We start from the raw sequence: 21,964 nt of genomic DNA, 5'->3' as shown, positions 1-21,964 counted from the left end.
TGCTACCGGGACTTGATGGTTTGACTTACAGGGAGAGGTTAGACAGACTGGGACTTTTTTCCCTGGAGAGTAGGAGGTTAAGGGGTGATCTTATAGAAGTCTATAAAATAATGAGGGGCATAGATAAGGTCGATAGTCAAAATCTTTTCCCAAAGGTAGGGGAGTCTATAACGAGGGGGCACAGATTTAAGGTGAGAGGGGAGAGATACAAAAGGATCCAGAGGGGCAATTTTTTCACTCAAAGGGTGGTGAGTGTCTGGAACGAGCTGCCAGAGGCAGTAGTAGAGGCGGGTACAATTTTGTCTTTTAAAAAGCATTTGGACAGTTACATGGGTAAGATGGGTATAGAGGGATATGGGCCAAGTGCAGGCAATTGGGACTAGCTTAGTGGTATAAACTGGGCGACATGGACATGTTGGGCCGAAGGGCCTATTTCCATGTTGTAACTTCTATGATTCTATGAAATAGTACAAACAGTTGTTCAAGAACAAGTGAAAGGGAAAAGCATAGAGCAGCGGAAAGAAAGTGTACTTTAGGCACGACAGATAAAATGAAAACTAGAAGGCGTAAGGCGATTAACCCAGCATCAAAGCTGTGGCAGGGGGTTGGGAACCTGAGCAGGGAGACAGAGGAAAGCGTATCAGGAAGGGACAGAAGGTATGGAGTAAAAGGTAAAGTGTTAAAAAAGGAAAAAGCAGGAACTAAGTGTCACAAAACATATTTGAAAGTTCTTTATCTGAATGCACGTAGCATTCGTAACAAAATGGACGAGTTAACGGCACAAATAACGACATATGGGTATGATCTTGTGGCCATTACAGAAACATGGCTGCAGGGTGACAACGACTGGGAATTAAATATGCCAGGGTATTTAACAATCAGGAAGGACAGGCAGGAAGGGGAGGTGGGGTGGCTATGTTAATAAGGGAAGGAATCACTAATACAGAGAAAAGATATTGGGACAAAGGATCAGGATAATGAAACAGTTTGGGTAGAGATAAGGAATAATAAGGGGCAAAAAACACTCGTGGGCGTAGTATATAGGCCTCCTAATAGTTGCAACTCTGCTGGAAGAAGTATTAATCAGGAAATAGTCGGGGCATGTAATAAGGGAACAGCTATAATTATGGGGGATTTTAACTATCATATTAACTGGACAAATCAAATTGGGCAGGGTAGCCTTGAGGAAGAGTTTATTGAGTGTATTAGGGATGGATTTCTTGAGCAGTATGCAACTGATCCTACAAGGGGGCAAGCAGCCTTGGACCTGGTCCTGTGCAATGAGCCAGGATTAATTAATAATGTCCTAGTTAAGGATCCCCTTGGAATGAGTGACCATAACATAGTTAAATTCCATATCCAATTAGAGGGCGAGAAGGTTGGTTCTCAAACAAGCGTACTGAGCTTGAATAAAGGAGACTATGATGGTATGAGAGCGGAATTGATTAAAGTGGACTGGGAAAATAGATTAAAGGGTAAGACGGTACATGAGCAGTGGTGTTCATTTAAGGAGTTATTTTACAACTTTCAAAATAAATATATTCCACTGAGGAAAAAAGGGTGTAAAAGAAATGACAGCCATCCGTGGCTAAGTAAAGAAATTAAGGATAGTATCCGACTAAAAACAAGGACATATAAGGTAGCCAAACTTAGTGGGAGGATAGAAGATTGGGAAGTCTTCAAAAGGCAGCAAAAAGTAACAAAAGGATTGATTAAGAAAGGGAAGATAGATTATGAAAATAAATTAGCAAAAAAATATAAAAACAGATAGCAAGAGTTTCTACAGTTATATAAAAAGAAAAAGGGTGGCTAAGGCAAACTTTAGAGGATGAGACCGGGGAATTAATGGTGGGAAACATGGAGATGGCAAAAATGCTGAACAAATATTTTGTTTCAGTCTTTACGGTAGAGGACACTCTAAGAATATCCCAACACTGGACAAACAGGGGGCTCTAGTGGGGGAGGAGCTAAATACGATTAAAATCACTAAGGAATTGGTACTCAAGGCAGATAAATCCCCTGGACCTGATGGCTTACATCTTAGGGTCTTGAGGGAAGTGGCAGTAGGGATCGTGGATGCTTTGGTAATAATTTTCCAAAATTCTCTGGACTCGGCAAAGGTCCCGGCAGATTGGAAAACTGCTAATGTAACACCCTTATTTAAAAAGGGTATTAGGCAGAAGGCTGGAAATTATAGACCAGTTAGCCTAACATCTGTGGTGGGTAAAATTTTGGAGTCTATTATTAAGGAGACAGTAGCGGAACATTTGGATAAACATAATTTAATAGGACAAAGTCAGCATGGCTTTACAAAGGGGAAGTCATGTCTGACAAATTTGCTTGAGTTCTTTGAGGATATAACGTACAGGGTGGATAAAGGGGAACCAGTGGACGTAGTGTATTTGGACTTCCAGAAGGCATTCGACAAGGTGCCACATAAAAGATTATTGCTCAAGATAAAGAATCACTGGATTGGGGGTAATATTCTGGCATGGGTGGAGGATTGGTTATCTAACAGGAAGCAGAGAGTTGGGATAAATGGTACATTCTCGGACTGACAACCAGTAGCCAGTGGTGTTCCGCAGGGGTCGGTGCTGGGTCCCCAACTCTTTACAATCTATATTAACGATTTGGAGGAGGGGACCGAGTGTAACATATCAAAGTTTGCAGATGATACAAAAATGGGAGGGAAAGTAGAGAGTGAGGAGGACATAAAAAACCTACAAGGGGATATAGACAGGCTGGGTGAGTGGGCGGAGATTTGGCAGATGCAATACAATATTGGAAAATGTGAGGTTATGCACTTTGGCAGGAAAAATCGGAGAGCAAGTTATTATCTTAATGGCGAGAAACTGGAAAGTACTGCAGTACAAAGGGATCTGGGGGCCCTAGTGCAAGAAAATCAAAAAGTTAGTTTGCAGGTGATCAAGAAGGCCAACGGAATGTTGGCTTTTATTGCTAGGGGGATAGAATATAAAAACAGGGAGGTATTGCTGCAGTTATATAAGGTATTGGTGAGACCGCACCTGGAATACTGCATACAGTTTTGGTGTCCATACTTAAGAAAAGACATACTTGCTCTCGAGGCAGTACAAAGAAGGTTCACTCGGTTAATCCCAGGGATGAGGGGGCGGACATATGAGGAGAGGTTGAGTAGATTGGGACTCTACTCATTGGAGTTCAGAAGAATGAGAGGCGATCTTATTGAAACATATAAGATTGTGAAGGGGCTTGATCGGGTGGATGCGGTAAGGATGTTCCCAAGGATGGGTGAAACTAGAACTAGGGGGCATAATCTTAGAATAAGGGGCTGCTCTTTCAAAACTGAAATGAGGAGAAACTTCTTCACTCAGAGGGTAGTAGGTCTGTGGAATTTGCTGCCCCTGGAAGCTACATCATTAAATAAATTTAAAAACAGAAATCGACAGTTTCCTAGAAGTAAAGGGAATTAGGGGTTACGGGGAGCGGGCAGGAAATTGGACATGAATTTAGATTTGAGGTTAGGATCAGATCAGCCATGATCTTATTGAATGGCGGAGCAGGCTCGAGGGGCCGATTGGCCTACTCCTGCTCCTATTTCTTATGTTCTTATGCTTGTGCATGCATCACATACACCAAGGCAAATAACCACAAAAAGGTACAATGAAGGACAGACACCCAAATTTAAATTTTGCATACACACACGAGCATGATGGGAAAACAAAACAAAAAGCATCTTGCGTAGATGGAAGGTACACATGCAGGAAGTGTGCACGCAGACAAGTGGCACATGCAAGGGACACGTGACAAAACATGACATCGCAGCCTGTACCACATTTTGCAATCATTTCTGTTTTAATACATAATTGTCATTACGAACAGTTGCATAACCAATTGCCACAAGATTTCAGATATTTTAAGATACACCTTTGAACAGAAGGGATTCCACAATATAACACCATGTAAAGTAGGCCTCCTCCTTTGATGTAATGTCCACCTTGTACACAAATAAAGGATACATTTTCTTTAAAACTGTCAGTAAATGGTAACCCCTAAAACAATAGTTATAAAAGTTACTTTTATCCAACATCCCATTAAAAAATCTTGGCATCCACTATCCCCATCAAGCACTTGCCTGGTCAGGTACATCATGGGTCTGATCCAGGGTCGAACTCCCTGTGCAGTGGCCAACCAACGAGGCTTTACCCAGCCTCAGACGAGTGCTTCATTTTCCCACCAGGTGACCCTTCCATTCCCCACACTAACCATCCCCGTGGCCGAAGACTCTTAATCTAGTGACAATTAGTACTCAATTATGGGCAGTTTTGTGCTGCAGATTCCACCCAACCTGATTTCACTCTGAACTCTTACAGCCAGCGAGAGTCCATCATGTCATCAGCATTGGCTAGATTTCTACACAGGTCAAGGTGAAGACTGGTGTACACTTTAGCTGGGGGGGGGGGGGGGGGTGGAGTGGGGAGTTTAATGTGTTCATCAAGGTGAAGGATGTTAGTGCTGGGGAAAAGGACACTTCCATTTCAGGCACCCAGTGTCAACATCAAGCAGGTCAAGTATAGTACAGTTAGACACAAAGTAAAGCGCTCTCTCTATTTCTCCCTCCCAGGTCAGGTACAGCATGGGGCACATACAGAGCAAAACTCCCTCAACTCTGTACCAACTCAGCATAGCAATCTATACTCCACCAATGTGATATTGTCCCATTCCCCACACAAGCCACCCTGTGGCTTCTCAGGATGAAACTGCCAAACTAGTGATGAATTGGGGTATTCTCATTAGAAACTGGACTGGGACTGCCCAAACTCATTGCACAGAAAGACCTCCACACCCGGCAGTGGAGACTTTGATTCCATCAATGTGGGCTGGATTTGGACTCAAGTCCCAAAAGGTGAAAAGACCAATGTACAAGCTAGAGACCGTTACCTCATCCGCTCCCATTTTAAAATGCAATAGCCTGTCCTGGTATAAGGTGCACTGTTGCACGTGTATCTATTGTGCTGAAGACACAGGTTTTGTGCTGTTTGCCGTGAGACACCATCACAAATCAACCACCTGCCTTCCATGCTGAAGGATTCTGGCGTTAACGCACGCAAAGCTAACACACATGATCGACGAACTTTTTAAAAACACCATTCAATCACCTTACCTTATTTCACATTTTATTTTGTTACGGTTTTTTCCTATTTTCCTCTCCTCCCCCTCATTATAGTACAAGGCTAATTACCATTCTACAGAAGATAAACTCGTTAACCAAAATCTCTGGACCCACTTTTGGTATAAATAGCGGAGTAGTTAATGGATGGTAAAAATTCCAAATCAAAAAGGACCTCTTCAATTCTGTTCATAAAAACGCCTAACCCAAATAGCGAGCCCCTCACCCTTTCCCCCTTCATGATAGTTAGCTTCCCCCCTCCCCCACAAATGATAAATCAGGTAATGTCAATGGGAATCTAAGACAGCAGGACAGTGCAAAAATGGAGGGAGCAAGTGGCCATCATGTGACATTAGTCAGTAGCTTGATTTGAAGTTTGCTTTTTTTTGATAAAAAAAATGAAGGTGGTTCATGATTTCTTGGCGTTTGAAAGTATTAGGTGAAGTGATGACGAGAAAGGGGGAGGCATTAAAGCTGTAAGCTGTACATTATGTACAGGGTTTTAAACCCCTCAGGCAACATAAGTCACTCGTTGATCTTCTCTGTACATCCATTTAGATCAAACTGGAATGAGACAATCCGATCCAATCTTGGCACTGAGCTCCATCGGCGCAGTCACTTTCATTGGAAAAAATTTTTTGAAAAAAATTCAGAAACTGAAATCTAGGAGCAACAGCAGAGCTGGCGAGATCCCACATCTGCTCTCAAACATCGACCTCCCGGGGGTGGGGTTTGGAGGGGGGGGGGGTGGGGTGGGTGGAAAAAAAAAGTTTGTTTTTGACTTCATGATACACAAGTCCAAGTGAAAGGGACTGTTCATTGCAAAGAAGTCCGGGTTTTTTTTTTGTTCCTCGTTAGCAACACTTTCTCTTCTTTTTACTATTTTTGGACAGTTTGATGACGTCATTCTGCTGCTGTTGCTGCTGTTTGGCTAAGTTCTCTTTCTTGGCCCGCAGGACCAGCTCTGTGATGCAGTTGAACATCTGAAAGGAAACAAAGACCGTGAGCTTCACGTGCAGTGTCTGAACGCAACAATCAGCATCAGACGAGGAATGGCTGAATTATTCACAAAAGCCCATCACGGGGGAGCATACCTCTTCAACGTTGAGGTTCTCCTTCGCACTGGTTTCGAAAAGCTGAATGCCCATCTGTTCCGCAAATTTCTGTGCGTCATTGGTCTCTACCACTTTGCGCGCTGGGTCGTCATTCTTGTTGCCGACTGAAATAGAAGTGAGGCGTGAAAATTCCTGAAAAAAGGTTCGACACCAACTGAAGCTGTGGTGGGAACAGGATAACGAAAGAGGGGAAAGAGAAACTGCATATAAATGGAGGCAAGGGCCGGACGAAGGGAAGGGAACGGAACAGCACACAAATTGCACTAAGCACAGCTGCTAAAGATGCAGTTCAAGAACGTCTCAGGCAGCCCAGCACTGTGGGCTTCCTCTCAGCAAACAGTTCCATAGGGAAGCCCATGGATCAGTCTCCCATCTGGACTGAATTTTTCTCACCCTGGGATACTCTTGTTCCCAGCTAGGGCTGCCCCAAATGTTAATTCCCAGGTTTCCCTGTGGGATTTGCTCACTGACATTCCCATAGTGCAGCAGTTTTCACAATGAGACTGAGGGGGAATTCATAAATTCTTTGGCATGAAATGCTGTTTTATGATGTGTACAATTGCACAGCAAAGAATCCCATGCTCCAGCAACTTTTTGCACAAGGAAATTTCTCCTAACCCCTCTCCTCAGTCTGACAATGTTAAATTGATGACCCCTCGTTAGTGAAAGGGGGGGAACCTCCAAGGGGCTGAGAAATAAAAGGATGTCACTCACATTACTCTGTTTTTGGGGTAGTTTGAGGGGGTGGTATACAGAGGTACTTCATATGTAAACTATTACCCCCCCAGTCTTGACCTTTTCTCCTCTTCTGTTCTGTGTATGCCGGTAATAGTTATATTTAACTACCCAAAACAAATATGGTTGGGATAAATTCTGCAAACATTAAAATACCATAACTTTAAAAACATTCATTCATTCAGGGTGGTTAGGCAACGCTTGGAAAAAGTGGGTGTTGGTGCTTGCAGACGACATACCGAAGGACACTTGCCTGTGAGTAGCCCAGGGAATAAGTACGGCAAGAAGTGTGTCACCAGCCTCTCAGTGGGCTCTCAAATTGATGGCAAACAGCCAGTAACCAAGCTTCTGACTTTGATCATTTGATTTTCAGTATAGGATAACAGAGGGCATCATCACTGACAACCCTCATTCTTTACTGTTTGAAAATCTCTCAGCTTGGAACGCCTTATTTTTCCTGTTTAATTTTTCTCTCCTATCAGCAGGTTCAGTTTTAATTCTGTCTGTCATTCCATACAGTAGAATGGGCAAAGGGTCACCAAGTACTCAAAGTGCCAAATTCTTTAAAGGGGCAGTGACAGAGGTGATTTTTCCTCTGGGGATAACAATATTTTAAAAATGGTGATAAGAATAAAACCAGATGGACCACCCGGCATCGGACCACCAGGCACCGGACACGACAAAGACAAAACAAGCCCAGTTGACCCTGCAATGTCCTCCTCACTAACATCTGGGGACTTGTGCCAAAATTGGGAAAGCTGTCCCACAGACTAGTCAAGCAACAGCCTGACATAGCCATACTCACAGAATCATACCTTTCAGCCAACGTCCCAGGCTCTTCCATCACCATCCCTGGGTATGTCCTGTCCCACCGGCAGGACAGACCCACCAGAGGTGGCGGTACAGTGATATACAGTCAGGAGGGAGGGGCCCTGGGAGTCCTCAACATTGACTCCGGACCCCATGAAATCTCATGGCATCAGGTCAAACATGGGCAAGGAAACCTCCTGCTGATTACCACCTACCGCCCTCCCTCAGTTGATGAAACAGTCCTCCTCCGCGTTGAGCACCTCTTGGAGGAAGCACGGAGGGTAGTAGGGGCACAGAATGTTCAATGTCCATCACCAAGAGTGGCTCGGTAGCACCACGACTGACCGAGCTGGTCAAGTTCTGAAGGACATAGCTGCCAGACTGGGCCTGCAGCAGGTGATGAGCGAACCAACACAAGGGGAAAAACCTACTTGACCTCGTCCTCACCAATCTACCTGTCGCAGATGCATCTGTCCATGACAGTATTGGTAGGAGTGACCACCGCACAGTCCTCGTGGAGATGAAGTCCCATCTTTGCACTGAGGACACCATCCAACGCGTTGTGTGGCACTATCACCGTGCTAAATGGGATAGATTCAGAACAGAACTAGCAGCTCAAAACTGGACATCCATGAGGCGCTGTGGGCCATCAGCAGCAGCAGAATTGTATTCCAGCACAATCTGTAACCTCACGGCCCGGCATATTCCTCACTCTACCATTACCAACAAACCAGGGGTTCAATGAGGAGTGTAGAAGAGCACCATTAGGATTAGCACCAGGCGTACATAAAAATGAGGTGCCAACCTGGTGAAGCTACAACTCAGGACTACATGCATGCTAAACAGTGGAAGCAACAAGCTATAGACCGAGCTAAGCGATTCCACAACCAACAGATCAGATCAAAGCTCTGCAGTCCTGCCACATCCAGTCGTGAATGGTGATGGACAATTAAACAACTAATGGGAGGAGGCGGCTCTGTGAACATCCCCATCCTCAATGATGGCGGAGTCCAACACGCGAGTGCAAAAGACAAGGCTGAAGTGTTTGCAACCATCTTCAGCCAGAAGTGCTGAGTGGATGATCCATCTCGGCCTCCTCCCGATATCTCTACCATCACAGAAGCCAGTCTTCAGCCAATTCGATTCACTCCACGTGATATCAAGAAACGGCTGAGTGCATTGGATGCAGCAAAGGCTATGGGCCCCCAACAACATCCCGGCTGTAGTGCTGAAGACTTGTGCTCCAGAACTAGTCGCGTCTCTAGCCAAACTGTTCCAGTACAGCTACAACACTGGCATCTACCCGACAATGTGGAAAATTGCCCAGGTATGTCCTTTCCACAAAAAGCAGGACAAATCCAATCTGGCCAATTACCGCCCCATCAGTCTACTCTCAATCATCAGCAGTGATGGAAGGTGTCATCGACAGTGCTATCAAGCAGCACTTACTCACCGATGCTCAGTTTGGGTTCCGCCAGGACCACTCGGCTTCAGACCTCATTACAGCCTTGGTCCAAACATGGACAAAAGAGCTGAATTCCAGGGTTGAGGAGAGTGTGAATGCCCTGGACATCAAAGCAGCATTTGACGGAGCGTGGCACCAAGGAGCCCCAGTAAAATTGAAGTCAACGGGAATCAGGGCGAAAACTCTCCAGTGGCTGGAGTCATACCTAACACAAAGGAAGATGGTAATGGTTGCCAATCATCTCAGCCCCAGGACATTGCTGCAGGAGTTCCTCAGGGCAGTGTCCTAGGCCCAACCATCTTCAGCTGCTTCATCAATGACCTTCCCTCCATCATAAGGTCGGAAATGGGGATGTTCGCTGATGATTGCACATTGTTCAGTTCCATTCGCAACCCCTCAAATAATGAAGCAGTTCGTGCCTGCATGCAGCAAGACATGGACAACATCCAGGCTTGGGCTCATAAGTGGCAAGTAACATTCGCGCCAGACAAGTGCCAGGCAATGACCATCTCCAACAAGAGAGACACTAACCACCTCCCCTTGACATTCAACGGCATTACCATCGCCAAATCCCTCACCATCAACACCCTGGGGGTCACCATTGACCAGAAACTTAACTGGATCAGCCACATAAAATACAGTGGCTACAAGAGCAGGTCAGAGGCTGGGTATTCTGCGGCAAGTGACTCACCTCCTGACTCCCCAAAGCCTTTCCACCATCTACAAGGCATAAGTCAGGAGTGTGATGGAATACTCTCCACTTGCTTGGATGAGTGCAGCTCCAACAACACTCAAGAAGCTCGACACCATCCAGGATAAAGCAGCCCGCTTGATTGGCACCCCATCCACCACCCTAAACATTCACTCCCTTCACCACCGGCGCACTGTGGCTGCAGTGTGCGCCATCCACAGGATGCACTGCAGCAACTCACCAAGGCTTCTTCGACAGCACCTCCCAAACCTGCGACCTCTACCACCTAAAAAGGACAAGCACAGCAGGCACACAGGAACAACACCACCTGCACGTTCCCCTCCAAGTCACACAATCCCGACTTGGAAATATATCGCCGTTCCTTCATCGTTGCTGGGTCAAAATCCTGGAACTCCCTTCCTAACAGCACTGTGGGAGAACCTTCACCTCACAGACTGCAGCGGTTCAAGAAGGCAGCTCACCGCCACCTTCTCAAGGGCAATTAGGGATGGGCAATAAATGCTGGCCTTGCCAGCGACGCCCGCATCCCATGAACGAATAAAAAAAAGTAAATGAAGAGCTCCAACTGTTTACAAAATTAGAAGTGAAAAACAGGGAAGCAAGCACTGAGAAAATTGAGAGCAGGGAACCAACTGATAAAACGGATTAACACTGACCTTTCACCTCTAGGACCAGGGTTTGGTTCCAGTCCAGACGAGATGAAAACCTTGCGTTAGGTATCAGACTCCTCTGTGGACTGATTTTGAGCACCCTCGATGCACTTCCTCCAGGTATGGAGCACACAAATGTGCACAACTAAGCAAAGATGGCAATCTCACTAATAGCCTACACTTATTGCTAGTGCACTGAATGAAAAGATAAGTAAAATGACTGCGGTAGCGAGCACTGTTCAAGACTGGGCTTAAGCATGTTGTTGGAGCAGAATATTTGGAGGGAGGGAGGGGGAAGGAGGTTTGCACTCTGCACCCATACCTGAGCTCGGAGTGCTGGATGGTGACACTGGAAGGTAAACAGGTTCCAATCCCCAGTACTAATTTTGATAAGCTCAAAAATTCATGCAAAAAATTTACTGCAGAAATCTGTACCCACAGCACAATTGGAATAGTTGAGGATTTCTGTGAACAAATAACTGAGTTGCCCTATACTACAGGGGTCCATCTGGAGGCTTGCAGACCTGGGAAATCCAACACTTGAAGCCCAGTCCTATTGATTGTAGAGACTTATTTGTCTGTGCGCCTGGCGGATTGGACGGGTTAGGTTTGTTTATTTATTTTTTAAGTCTTATTGGTGGATAAATCCTAAATCAGAACACCAAGATCTATCAGGATCAGTAGATCGAGACATATGCAAATTGTCAGGAACATGACAAACTTTATAGGCAGCTCCCCATTGCGGGTCCAGGGTACGCACCCACCACATGACCATGGAGACGAAAGCTTGAAGACCCCTGTCCCAAATGTCAAACCCTTTAGGGAGCAATAAAAATGCCGCAGTGGAAACATCAGAACTGTAATCTCCATTGCTCCATCTTCTCCTTGGGAGTGGAGGGTGAGTGAAGAAAGAAAAAAAGATGGAGGTAGGTGAATCATCAGGCAACCACCAGATTTTATTCTGGGGTACAGTGGTAATTTTATACGTACCCAATATCCGACACACATCGTCACAGTTCTGGTTTATTTCGTGTAACCATCGCTTGACGTTTACAAAGGATTCTGCGCTGGTGACATCGTATACCACTATAACCCCGTGAGTGCCTCTGTAGTACCTGCCAAACGAGAAGAGGTAACAGTTACGAGACACCTGGATTGGTTTTGGTGTAATCAATAACCCATTACACCTCAATACATATATATTCATAATTGCCAACGACAAGAGCGAGCCATTCAGGCAATCAAAGCTGATCCCTTTTGAGCTCCAACCCTCAAGTCTAACATCCAATTGAGTACACAATCCAAGCCAACACTCCAGTGCAATGCTGCACTGTCGGAGGTTCCGTCTTTCAAAGGAGACGTTAAACCAGGTGTACATAAACCCTCTCAGGTGGATGTAAACAATCCCATAGCATTATTTCGAAGAGCAGCAGGGGAGTTCTCCCCAGTGTCCTGGCTAACAATTATTCCTCAACTGACATCACAAAAGCAGATTATCCTGTCATTATCACATTGCGGTTTGTGGGAACTTGCTGTGTGCAAATTGGCTGCTGCAGTTCCTATATTACAACAGTGACTACACTTCAAAAAGTACTTCATTGGCTGTAAAATGCTTCGGGACACCCGGAGGTCATGAAAAGCACTATATAAATGCAAGTCTTTCTTTCAATTACAACAACTGGCATTTATATAGCACCTTTAATGTAGTAAAACTACATTAAAGCTTTAAAGGAGCGATTGTCAAACAGAATTTGACACAGGAGATATTCGGATAGGTCACCCGAGACCAAAAGCTTGGTCAAAGAGTTAGGTTTTAAGGAGCCTCTTAAAACCTAAGAGGTGGAGAGGTTTAGGGAGGGAATTCCAGAGCTTAGGGCTTAGGCAGCTGAAGGCACGGCCGTCAATGGTGGAGTGATTAAAACTGGGGATGTGCAAGAGGCCAGAGTTGGAGCGCAGAGATCTCAGAGGGTTGTGGGGCTGGAGGAGGTTACAGGGATTGGGGGGGGGGCGAGGCTATGGAGAGATGTGAAAACAAGGATGAGAATTTTTTTAAAAACCCGAGGCATTCCTGGAGCGGGAGCCAATGTAGGTCAGTGAGCACAGGGGTGATGGGTGAACGGGACTTGGTGCGAGTTAGGATACGGGCAGCAGAGTTTTGGATGAGCCCAAGTTTATGAAGGGTGGAAGATGGGAGGCCGGCCAGGAGAGCACTGGAATAGTCGAGTGTCGAGGTAACAAAGGCATGGATGAGGGTTTCAGCAGCAGATGAGCTGAGGCAGGGGCGGAGACGGGTGATGTTACAAACTTAAAACACAGGTTCCTGCAAATAAGGTTCAATTCAGCATACCTGTTTTCACCAGTTTCTGTGTCCCCACAAAATCCACACAGGAGCAAGACAAACACTGTCCTAGCAGAGAGGAAGCATCTCTGTAATGGAGTTAACTGAATGCCTCAACATGCAATACACACTTCAGTCCCTCACCATCACTGGAGTACTCAAGACGTTCTTATGTTGATGATTTTTAATGTGGGGGCGAGTCAGAGCTCAGGCTTGGCCGTATACGAACTGCACAGGAGGGGGCGGTGTCCTTGAACTCTCATGTACAACCCAGCAATAGCAGCTTCCCAGATGGCATTCTGGTTAAATGCACCGGATTGTGTGGTGCTGACTCATGCAGACCAGATGGCCCCAGGTTTGACTCGATCTGTGCTGAGTTAGCTCATCTGCACTGAGGTGGCAGTGGAAGATTTAAAATCTGCGTCAGTGCTCCAAAGCTTGGGGCTGGAAAGGAAAGAGAGTCTGCCACAGTTCCTGGCCGCTTTCTTTAAAAAAAAGCTATTTAAACCTTAAGTACCAGGAAAAGAAATACAAAATATAAATACATTGATGATTAATTGCTCAGTTACTATTTACTGATCTCTAAACTCTGAGAAGAACTGTCAGCTACAGAACCTACAATAAATTGAGAAAGGGAATCCCACTCTGCCACAGATTGGCCAAGTAATGATGAATCATAGGGGGCCAACCCTTGCTGTATGTATTGGGGGGGAGGGACTCATCCTGTTTGTTTAACAAAGGAAAGGAGCAGGCCATTCAGTCCCTCAAATCAGTTAGATCATGGCTGATCTGTACTTCAACTCCATAGCCCTCACCCAAGAAAAATCTATCAATCTCAGTCTTGAAAATTTCAACTGACCCCCAGCATCCACAGCCTTTTGGGGGAAGAGAATTCCAGTTTTCCACTACCCTGTGTGTGAAAAAGTGCTTCTTGACTTCACTCTTGAAAAGCTTGGTTCTAATTTTAAGATTGCGCCCCCTTGTTCTGGATTCTCCCACCAGAGGAAATAGCCCTTCTGTATCTACCCTATCAAATCCCTTTATAATTTTAAACAGTTTAAGCTGTTCTCTGGGAGCTCCCATGGGGTCAGTCTCCCAGGACACAATGTCTGGACCAACCTGGGAGCAAAACTGAGCCAGGTCTAGTAGAGAAACCTGAAATCAGGTATTACGCCAATGGTTCAACCCAATCTCTGTAAAAAGCAGTACTTGCATTAACAATAATTACACACAGGGCAAGGCTTTTTAAATCAGTTGAGCAATAACTGATGTTGTTGAGGTAAAGGGGCATATCCTAGGTCATTAAGATTAAAAGACTTCTAGAGGGTGAGTAAGCTGCTCATGTTTACATAAAGTTTTAGTCTAAGTTTCAGACATTGGCCAGTTTGCCAACCTGGCTTAGAAAAGCATCCTAGCTCATTTTGGTACCACAGGACGTTTGACTAATCTATGACCACCGGTGGAAAGCACACATGGGCAAGGATGAGATCAGGATTGGCTGTGATGCCCCATGAGCCCCTCTCCCTTTTCCCTAGTCCAATGCTCACTTCTCTGTGCTCACACATGAAGTATCCACATGGGAAGGTGGGGGAGACAACTAATCACCATATGAAAGAGAAAAAGATTAGAAGCTATTTGAGACTGTGGATATTACCAAAGTACATCATAGAGAGTGCAAGTCTAACAGCTGTGTCTCAGTGATAGCATTCTCGCCTCGGAGTCTGAAGGCTGTGGGTTCAAGTCCCACTCGAGAAACTTTAGCACCCCAGGGCAGTACTGAGGGGGCGCTACACTGTCGGAGGTGCTGTCTTTTCGATCAGACGTTAGGACAGACTGGGCCTCAGTTTCTCAGGTGGATGTAAAAGATCCCACGACACTATTTCGAAGAACAGCAGGGGAGTTCTCCCCAGCGTCCATGCCAATATTTATCCCTTAACCAACATCACAAACGATTATCTAGTCATTATCACATTGCTGTTTGTGGGATCTTGCTGTACGCAAATTGGCTGCCGCATTTCCTACATGACAACAGTGACTACGCTTCAATAGTACTTAATTGGCTCTAAAGTGCTTTGGGACGTCCGAAAGGTGCTATATAAATGCAAGTTCTTTCTTTCTAACATGTGAAAGGCCTCATTTATAAATTCGAACCACCAAACAGAGGCTGAACTGATTAGAAGCTAACCTTGCAGTAGCACAGCATGGAGGAGACCCTCACAACACAGACTTTTCCAGTGACCAAGATTTTTAATATACATTTTAAAAGATGTTATTAATTTAACTTTCATTTCCAATTAAATTTTTATGAAATAGTCTACGTCTCACCAAAAAAAAAAGGAAACTGAGCCGATGGAGGAAACCACAAAGTCTAAGCATATATTGTACACACCACAGGTCTTGGGTCTGACTGCAATGAACAATCTCTGGCACGTTCTGTGAAAATAAAACCTGTCCTTGCACCTGACCACATTCATCGTTGAATTGTGTCCAGGAGACACAACAGATCACTGCAGATAACCATGAATGCTGCAGACGTCTCCTCTGCAAATGGGTTCCTGGGCACACTGCAGACGTCTCCTCTGCAAATGGGTTCCTAGGCACACTGCAGACGTCTCCTCTGTAATTAGTTCCTGGGCACACTGCAGACGTCTCCTCTGTAATTAGTTCCTGGGCACACTGCAGACGTCGCCTCTGTAAATCAGCTCCCAGGCACACTGCAGGCACCTCCTCTGTAATTAGTTCCTGGGCATATTGCAGCTCTAGCAGCAGTAGTATACATCATGTTATTGGTGAACTCTGCTGCTTTCTGTCAGAATTACAAACTCTAGTGTAATACTGGAGTAGATTCCCAAGACCTCACATCAAACAGATGAAATCCTGTAGACACAGCAAATGAATGAAAAATCTCGTTGCCTTTGCCTGAACCATCCATGGGAGTCAAGTACAAGGTTTGGTGCAAAAATAGATGCAGTTTGACAGATAGAATCTGTAGGGCTTTTTTCAAAAATGTTTACCCTTTAGAGATATGAAGCGAGACCTCTTTTTTCCTCTCTCTATTCTTTGGCCCCGAGGCAACAACAGGCAATCAGCAGTAATGTGTGTGCATCCATATTCATTAGTATTGCCGACAGATGCCACAATTATATTATAGCACTGCAATATAAATGAGGTGGTGCCAGTGGCTCTGGTGAGACATGCCAGCTGGTTTCACCTTGTGGTTCCAGTAACAAGCACACATTACGATCAAGTCTTTTAAACAGCTGAGCATGAAACAGAATACCAGGAACTCAGAACATCGTGGAAACCTTTCTATATTACAAACTGGCCGTGACCTAGAAGTTTGGCTGCACTTCCTCTTCCCCCTCCGCCTCTTCCCCCTCCCCTCCCGCACTCCCCTTAAGTTACTGCACCACCCCAGTTAGTGACACCCAATAGTTTTTAAAAACGATGTGAAACATGAAAAACTGTAGGGAAGATTCAAAATTCTAAAATCGGCATGTTAGCAAAGCAGAAAGCTCTGGACTACAGACCAACAGCCCGAGTCTGGGGGGAGAGGGGGTGGGGTTCCTGTGTTATTATTGCAGTGCAGCTGTCTGTAAACGTTGTCCATTAGAAGCGAGGAAAAGTCACTTCGAGTCTGTGGCCTGGATCTGTGCGGGTCACTAGTGGGAGAAGCCTACCGATTAAATAAGATGGAAGCTATCCATATTTGAAGAGTTCCTTAGGAAAACACCTCCTTCCTTCACAGCAGGGAAATGTCCCAATCTATATTTGTATTCGATAACTGCACTGTAGCCACTGAACACTGCTTAGTGGTGATGGGCAACAATAAGATGGCCCTTTAGAGCATCAGAGCACTAACAGGAATTGAGATACAGATCAGTCATGATCTAACTGAATGGCAGAACAGGCTCGAGGGGCTAAACGGCACAGTCCTGTTTGTATCCAACAGTCGGAGATGGAGGGCCAAATGAAGATTTGATCTGGTTAAGCGTAGAGTTGGAGGGGTGGAAGTCGCGGGGGCAGGGGGAAAGCACAATCTCAGCAGAGAAAGAAAAAAAAAATCACACTCGAGTGGTCTGTAATGCCTTCTGGTGCCTAACTTTCAGGGTTTGGGGGGGGGGGGGGGGGGGAGAAAAAGTGGTGAAGATCTGGAAACACGTCACAAGCCCACCCGCTTGGCAGTAGAGATTTGAAGACCAGGCAAATTAAAGACAAGGGATAATGTTTAAGAAGAAAAAGTGACAGATAATAAAATAATTTACAGGATGAGGACTCAATTGCAGTACCAGCAGCACTCAATGACTTACTGTTCACATTGATATGTGCTGACAAGGACTTTCACTTTGGTACCATGAAGTTGTCATGGACACCAATTGCTCCCAACTACACTGGCACCTAGCCAACCCATCAGGATTTTTCCTCATTGATAACTTACGTCTGATGTACATCAAGACTGAATGAAGAAGAAAGACTTCTTATGTAGCGGAGGAGGCACACGGTGCCAACATAAGCCATCTTTGTCCCATGCTAGCGCTGCTGACTCCCAATGGGCCGGTGACAACAGGAAAACAAAACCTGCCAGATTAGCACAAATATTAAAACTACTTTATGCAGAGGCCAAAACAACTGGAGGTGGCCACCAGTAAGAATGGTCCTATGCAAGGGGCAGTCACTGTGATTCCACCTACAATCTCTGGGATAAATGCAATTAAGTCTGCCTTAATTTGAGATGTGCATCACGAATAAGTACAGACCTTTTTTTTGGCTGTCGTTTTCCCCTCCCCCCAGCCCCCTTTCATGTGGAACATAAAGGCTCATGTAGAGCACAGACCTGCTTGGCCAAAGGGCCTGTTTCTATGCTGTACATTCTGTGTCTACGTAACAACGCCACTGAAGGCAAAAAGCTCACGAGCAAGATTGGGCTTGCGTTCTGTTCTCAACAGATCCTGCTATTGTTTACCAGCTGACCTCATGGGCCACTGCATAGATCCCATTGTACTCAGTGGAATAACGACCTTCTGACCCAATCCTCAGGAACAAGGAGGTTTCAATTATACAAGCTGGCAGCTCTTGACAGTTGGCAGAAAACGGGCCATGATACTGGCAGCGCGTCCCATTTGATTTCAAAGCTGACTCGCGTGGCATAAAACTTTAAATCTCCTCCATATTTTCATTTTTACACTTAACCCATATAAAAAGGCAAAATGCGGTGGACTGCGAACCTCCACTACAACGTGTCAGAGGAAATGATCGCTCAAAAGTTGTGCAGTGGAATCAGTAAAGGGATGTGGAAGATGGAAGCACGATTTTAAAAAAAAGCAAAGGCCTGATGCAGTACGAAGCAGTCATCAACGGCACTGCAATTTAAAACAATCCCAGGGTTACTGCTCACAGTCTTGTACAGACTGTATGGTTTTAAGTAACTCGGAATTAAGGCACTTAATGATGGTGTCACCAGTAAACTGCAATTTAAAGGAAAACAAACCCTGAACTTCTGACAGTGTCTGGGATCCCTGGGACTTTTGCTAAGTGCCAAAAGAGCCTGCCCAAGGTACAGAAATCACAGGGTTGCTTCCCGTTGGCCTGCTAATAGCCCAACAAGGACTGGTCACACAGTGGTATAATAAACATGGCCTGCAGTAAACTGGCATTTGTAAACAAGTTGGTAACACTGGCACAGGTAAATAGGTGCCGGTGGCACAGCGAATGTAACCACCCCATATGTAAACAGGGAGTGTTGGCATGCTGGCTTACGTAAAAAGGAGGATGTTTAGTGATTCCAGGTCTCTGCTTGAATGCTGCTCTCCTGGTGCCCCAAGCATCAATATAAAAATGCCTTAAATAGCACTTGTTCAAACAAATGCAGGCCTTCAAGGGCTGCATGCACTTCCATTAAAGTCAAAGGGAGAATTAATTGCCTTCATATTGTGTGCCCTCTTCCCTCAAACGGTGCTCAGTGCCAAAAGATTCGAAGATTGAATTATCAGCAGCTTGCTCAATTTTTAAACCTCTTGGGACTGTGGGATTGACACCCAGAACCAGTAAAGATCTGCACGAATTCAATAACAGTCATTCACTGACCAATCTCCTGAGCACCTGGCAGATTCAACATGGCAAGTCTCCATCAGGCTGCTGCTGAGTGCAGGCAATGGGCAAAGCTCTGCCCAATGATGCGGTCGGCCAATGCGGCATTGAAACGAATCACAATTACCAGGAAATTCCTTGCTCGGTGTCAAGTTAGTTATCTCAGCCGGGGCAGAAGTAGGTGTTCTGTGGTCAAATAGCTGATGCCTACAGACCAAGCTCACACATTTAAAATGGCCACTTGGAGAGATAACAGAACCTCTGCAAACATACCATGCACATGCCAGGAGAGCTGGCAAACTCTAAAAACATAATTAGATTGCAGGGATCACTTTACAAATCCTTTCCACTCCAGGCAATAACTTCCTTTAGGACACACAAAATAACTTATCTGCCATGGGGAGGTTTAATTAACCGTCAACTACATCACTTAATTAGCAACATCTGATTAAGACATTGGCATCTCTTATTCATGTAGAGCACAGACCTTTATATCAACATTTTGAAATTCTACATTACACTTCATCAGTCCAATGTCATTGGTCAAAGATGAGAGCTTTTACTATGTATTATTTCTATTAGACAAGAATTAACCACTAGGTGGGAAATTAAATCGAACAGCAGGAAAAATCAGCAACTCTGAAAAGGTGCCAAAGCATTTTTTAGTCTGAGGAAACCCCCATCTGAAAACTGATGTGCTTTGCTGTTCCTAATTGCAGATACACTACAGATAATACAGGTGATATAGTTTGGACAGATTAAATACAAGGACAACTCCACAACTGCCACCTTAGGATTTGTACAAGATCAAGTTGTGGATAAACCAGAACATCCTCCCACTAAACAATGGCAAGACCGAAGCCATACTGTTGGGTTTGCACCAGAAACCCCGCACCTTAACCACCGATTCCAACTCCTACCCTGACACTACACAACCTCATTGTTGTGCTCTGAGCTGATCTTTGAACCCAACATCCAGTCCATCACCAAGACCACCGGTTCCTTTGTAAATCCCTCCCACCAAAACCTTCAAGGCTTCAAGGAGATCCTGAACATTTACCTGACGAAGGAGGAAGCCTCCGAAAGCTTGTGAATTTAAAATAAAATTGCTGGACTATAACTTGGTGTTGTAAAATTGTTTACAATTGTCAACCCCAGTCCATCACCGGCATCTCCACATCATGACCAAAACCTTCATCATTGTCTCAGGCATTTCCAGGTTTGATTTCTCCAATGCTCCTTTACGACCTCCCAACCTGCACCCTATACAAACTCTAGCTCATCCAGAACTCCACTGCCCACATCATACAGAATCACAGGAAAAGCGATCCATCCATGGCTAACTAAAGAAGTAAAGGATAGTATTAGATTAAAAGAAGAGGATTATAATGTTGTGAAGAATAGTAGTAAGCCTGAGGATTGATAGAGTTTTAGAAGCCAGCAAAGGATGACCAAAAAAATTGATTAAAAAGGGAGAAAATAGAATGAGAGTAAACTAGCAAGAAATATAAAAACAGATTGTAAGAGCTTCTACGAGTATGAAAAAAGGAAGAGAGCAGCAAAAGTAAACGTTGGTCCCTTAGAGGCTGAGATAGGAGAAATTATAATGGGGAATAAGGAGATGGCAGAGATGTTAAACAAATATTTTGTATCTGTCTTTACAGTAGAAGACAAAAAGCATACCAGAAATAGTGGAGTCTAATGAGAGTGAGGAGCTTAAAGTAATTAATATCAGTAGAGAAAAAGTACTAGACAAACTAATGGGACTAAAAGCCGACAAATCCATTGGACCTGATGGCCTACATCCCAGGGTTCTAAAAGAGACTGCTGCAGAGATAGTGGGTGATTGGCTGTGATCTTCCAAAATTCCCTAGATTCTAGAATGGTCCCAATGGATTGGAAGGTAGCAAATGTAACCCCGCTTTTCAACAAAGGAGGGAGAGAGAAAACAAGGAACTACAGGCCAGTTAGCCTGACATCAGTCACTGGAAAATGGCTTTATGAAAAGCAGATAGTGTTTGACAAATTTATTAGATATTTTTGAGGATGCAACTACCAGGGTAGATAAAGGGGAACTAGTGAATGTCGTGTATTTGGATTTCCTAAAGGCATTTGATAAGGTGCCGCATAAAAGGTTGTTACACAAGATAAGGGCTCATGGGGTTGGGGGGTAATATATTAGCATGGATAGAGGATTGGTTAACGGACAGAAAAGAGTGCAGGGATAAATGGGTCATTTTCAGGTTGACAGGCTGTAACTAGTGGGGTGCCGCAAGGATCAGTGCTTGGGCCTCAGCTATTTACAATCTATATTAATGACTTAGATGAAGGGACAGTGTAACGTATCCAAGTTTGCTGACGATACAAAGGTAGGTGGGAAAGTAAGCTGTGAGGGGGACAAAAAGAATGTGCAAAGGGATATAGACACATTAAGCGAGTGGGCAAGGTGGCAGATGCAGTATAATATGGGGAAATGTGAGGTTATTCACTTTGGTAGGAAGAATAGAAACAGAATATTTTTTTAAATGGTGAGAAACTATTAAATGTTGGTGTTCAGAGAGACTTGGGTGTCCTCATACAAGAAACACAAAAAGCTAGCATGCAGGTACACCAAGCAATTAGGAAGGCAAATGGCATGTTGGCCTTTATTACAAGGGGGTTGGAGTAAAAAGAGTAAGGAAGTCTTACTGCAATTGTACAGGGCTTTGGTGAGACCTCACCTGGAGTACTGTGTACAGTTTTGGTCTCCTTATCTAAAGGAATGATATGCCTTCCTTAGAGGCAGTGCAACGAAGGTTCACTAGATTAATTTCTGGGATGAGAGGATTATCCTATGAGGAGAGGTTGAGTAGAATGGGCCTATACTCTCTGGAGTTTAGAAGAACGAGAGGCGATCTCACTGA

The 21,964-nt window shown here is 44.8% G+C and overlaps 1 protein-coding gene across 2 annotated transcripts in view; it reads right to left on the bottom strand.

Annotated features, from left to right (window-relative positions):
- Positions 1–3,811: 3,811 nt before the first annotated feature.
- The window catches only part of rab35b (RAB35, member RAS oncogene family b), a 40,205-nt gene continuing 22,052 nt past the window's right edge, over positions 3,812–21,964 (bottom strand). Inside the window, exons 4-6 of one of the 2 annotated variants that reach the window (XM_068005526.1) lie at positions 11,627–11,751; positions 6,244–6,368; positions 3,812–6,132 (exon numbers count right to left, since the gene is read on the bottom strand). In XM_068005526.1, coding sequence (XP_067861627.1) covers positions 6,004–6,132; positions 6,244–6,368; positions 11,627–11,751 — 379 coding nt within the window. In that variant the 3' untranslated portion in view covers positions 3,812–6,003. The remainder of the gene's footprint in view (positions 6,133–6,243; positions 6,369–11,626; positions 11,752–21,964) is intronic. The other variant, XM_068005527.1, reaches the window with a different exon arrangement.

This window comes from Heptranchias perlo, chromosome 25, assembly GCF_035084215.1.
Source record: "Heptranchias perlo isolate sHepPer1 chromosome 25, sHepPer1.hap1, whole genome shotgun sequence".
Classification (NCBI taxonomy): Eukaryota; Metazoa; Chordata; class Chondrichthyes; order Hexanchiformes; family Hexanchidae; genus Heptranchias; species Heptranchias perlo.
The sequence above is the reverse complement of the archived record's forward strand: the minus strand, read 5'-3'. Positions and strand labels throughout refer to the sequence as shown.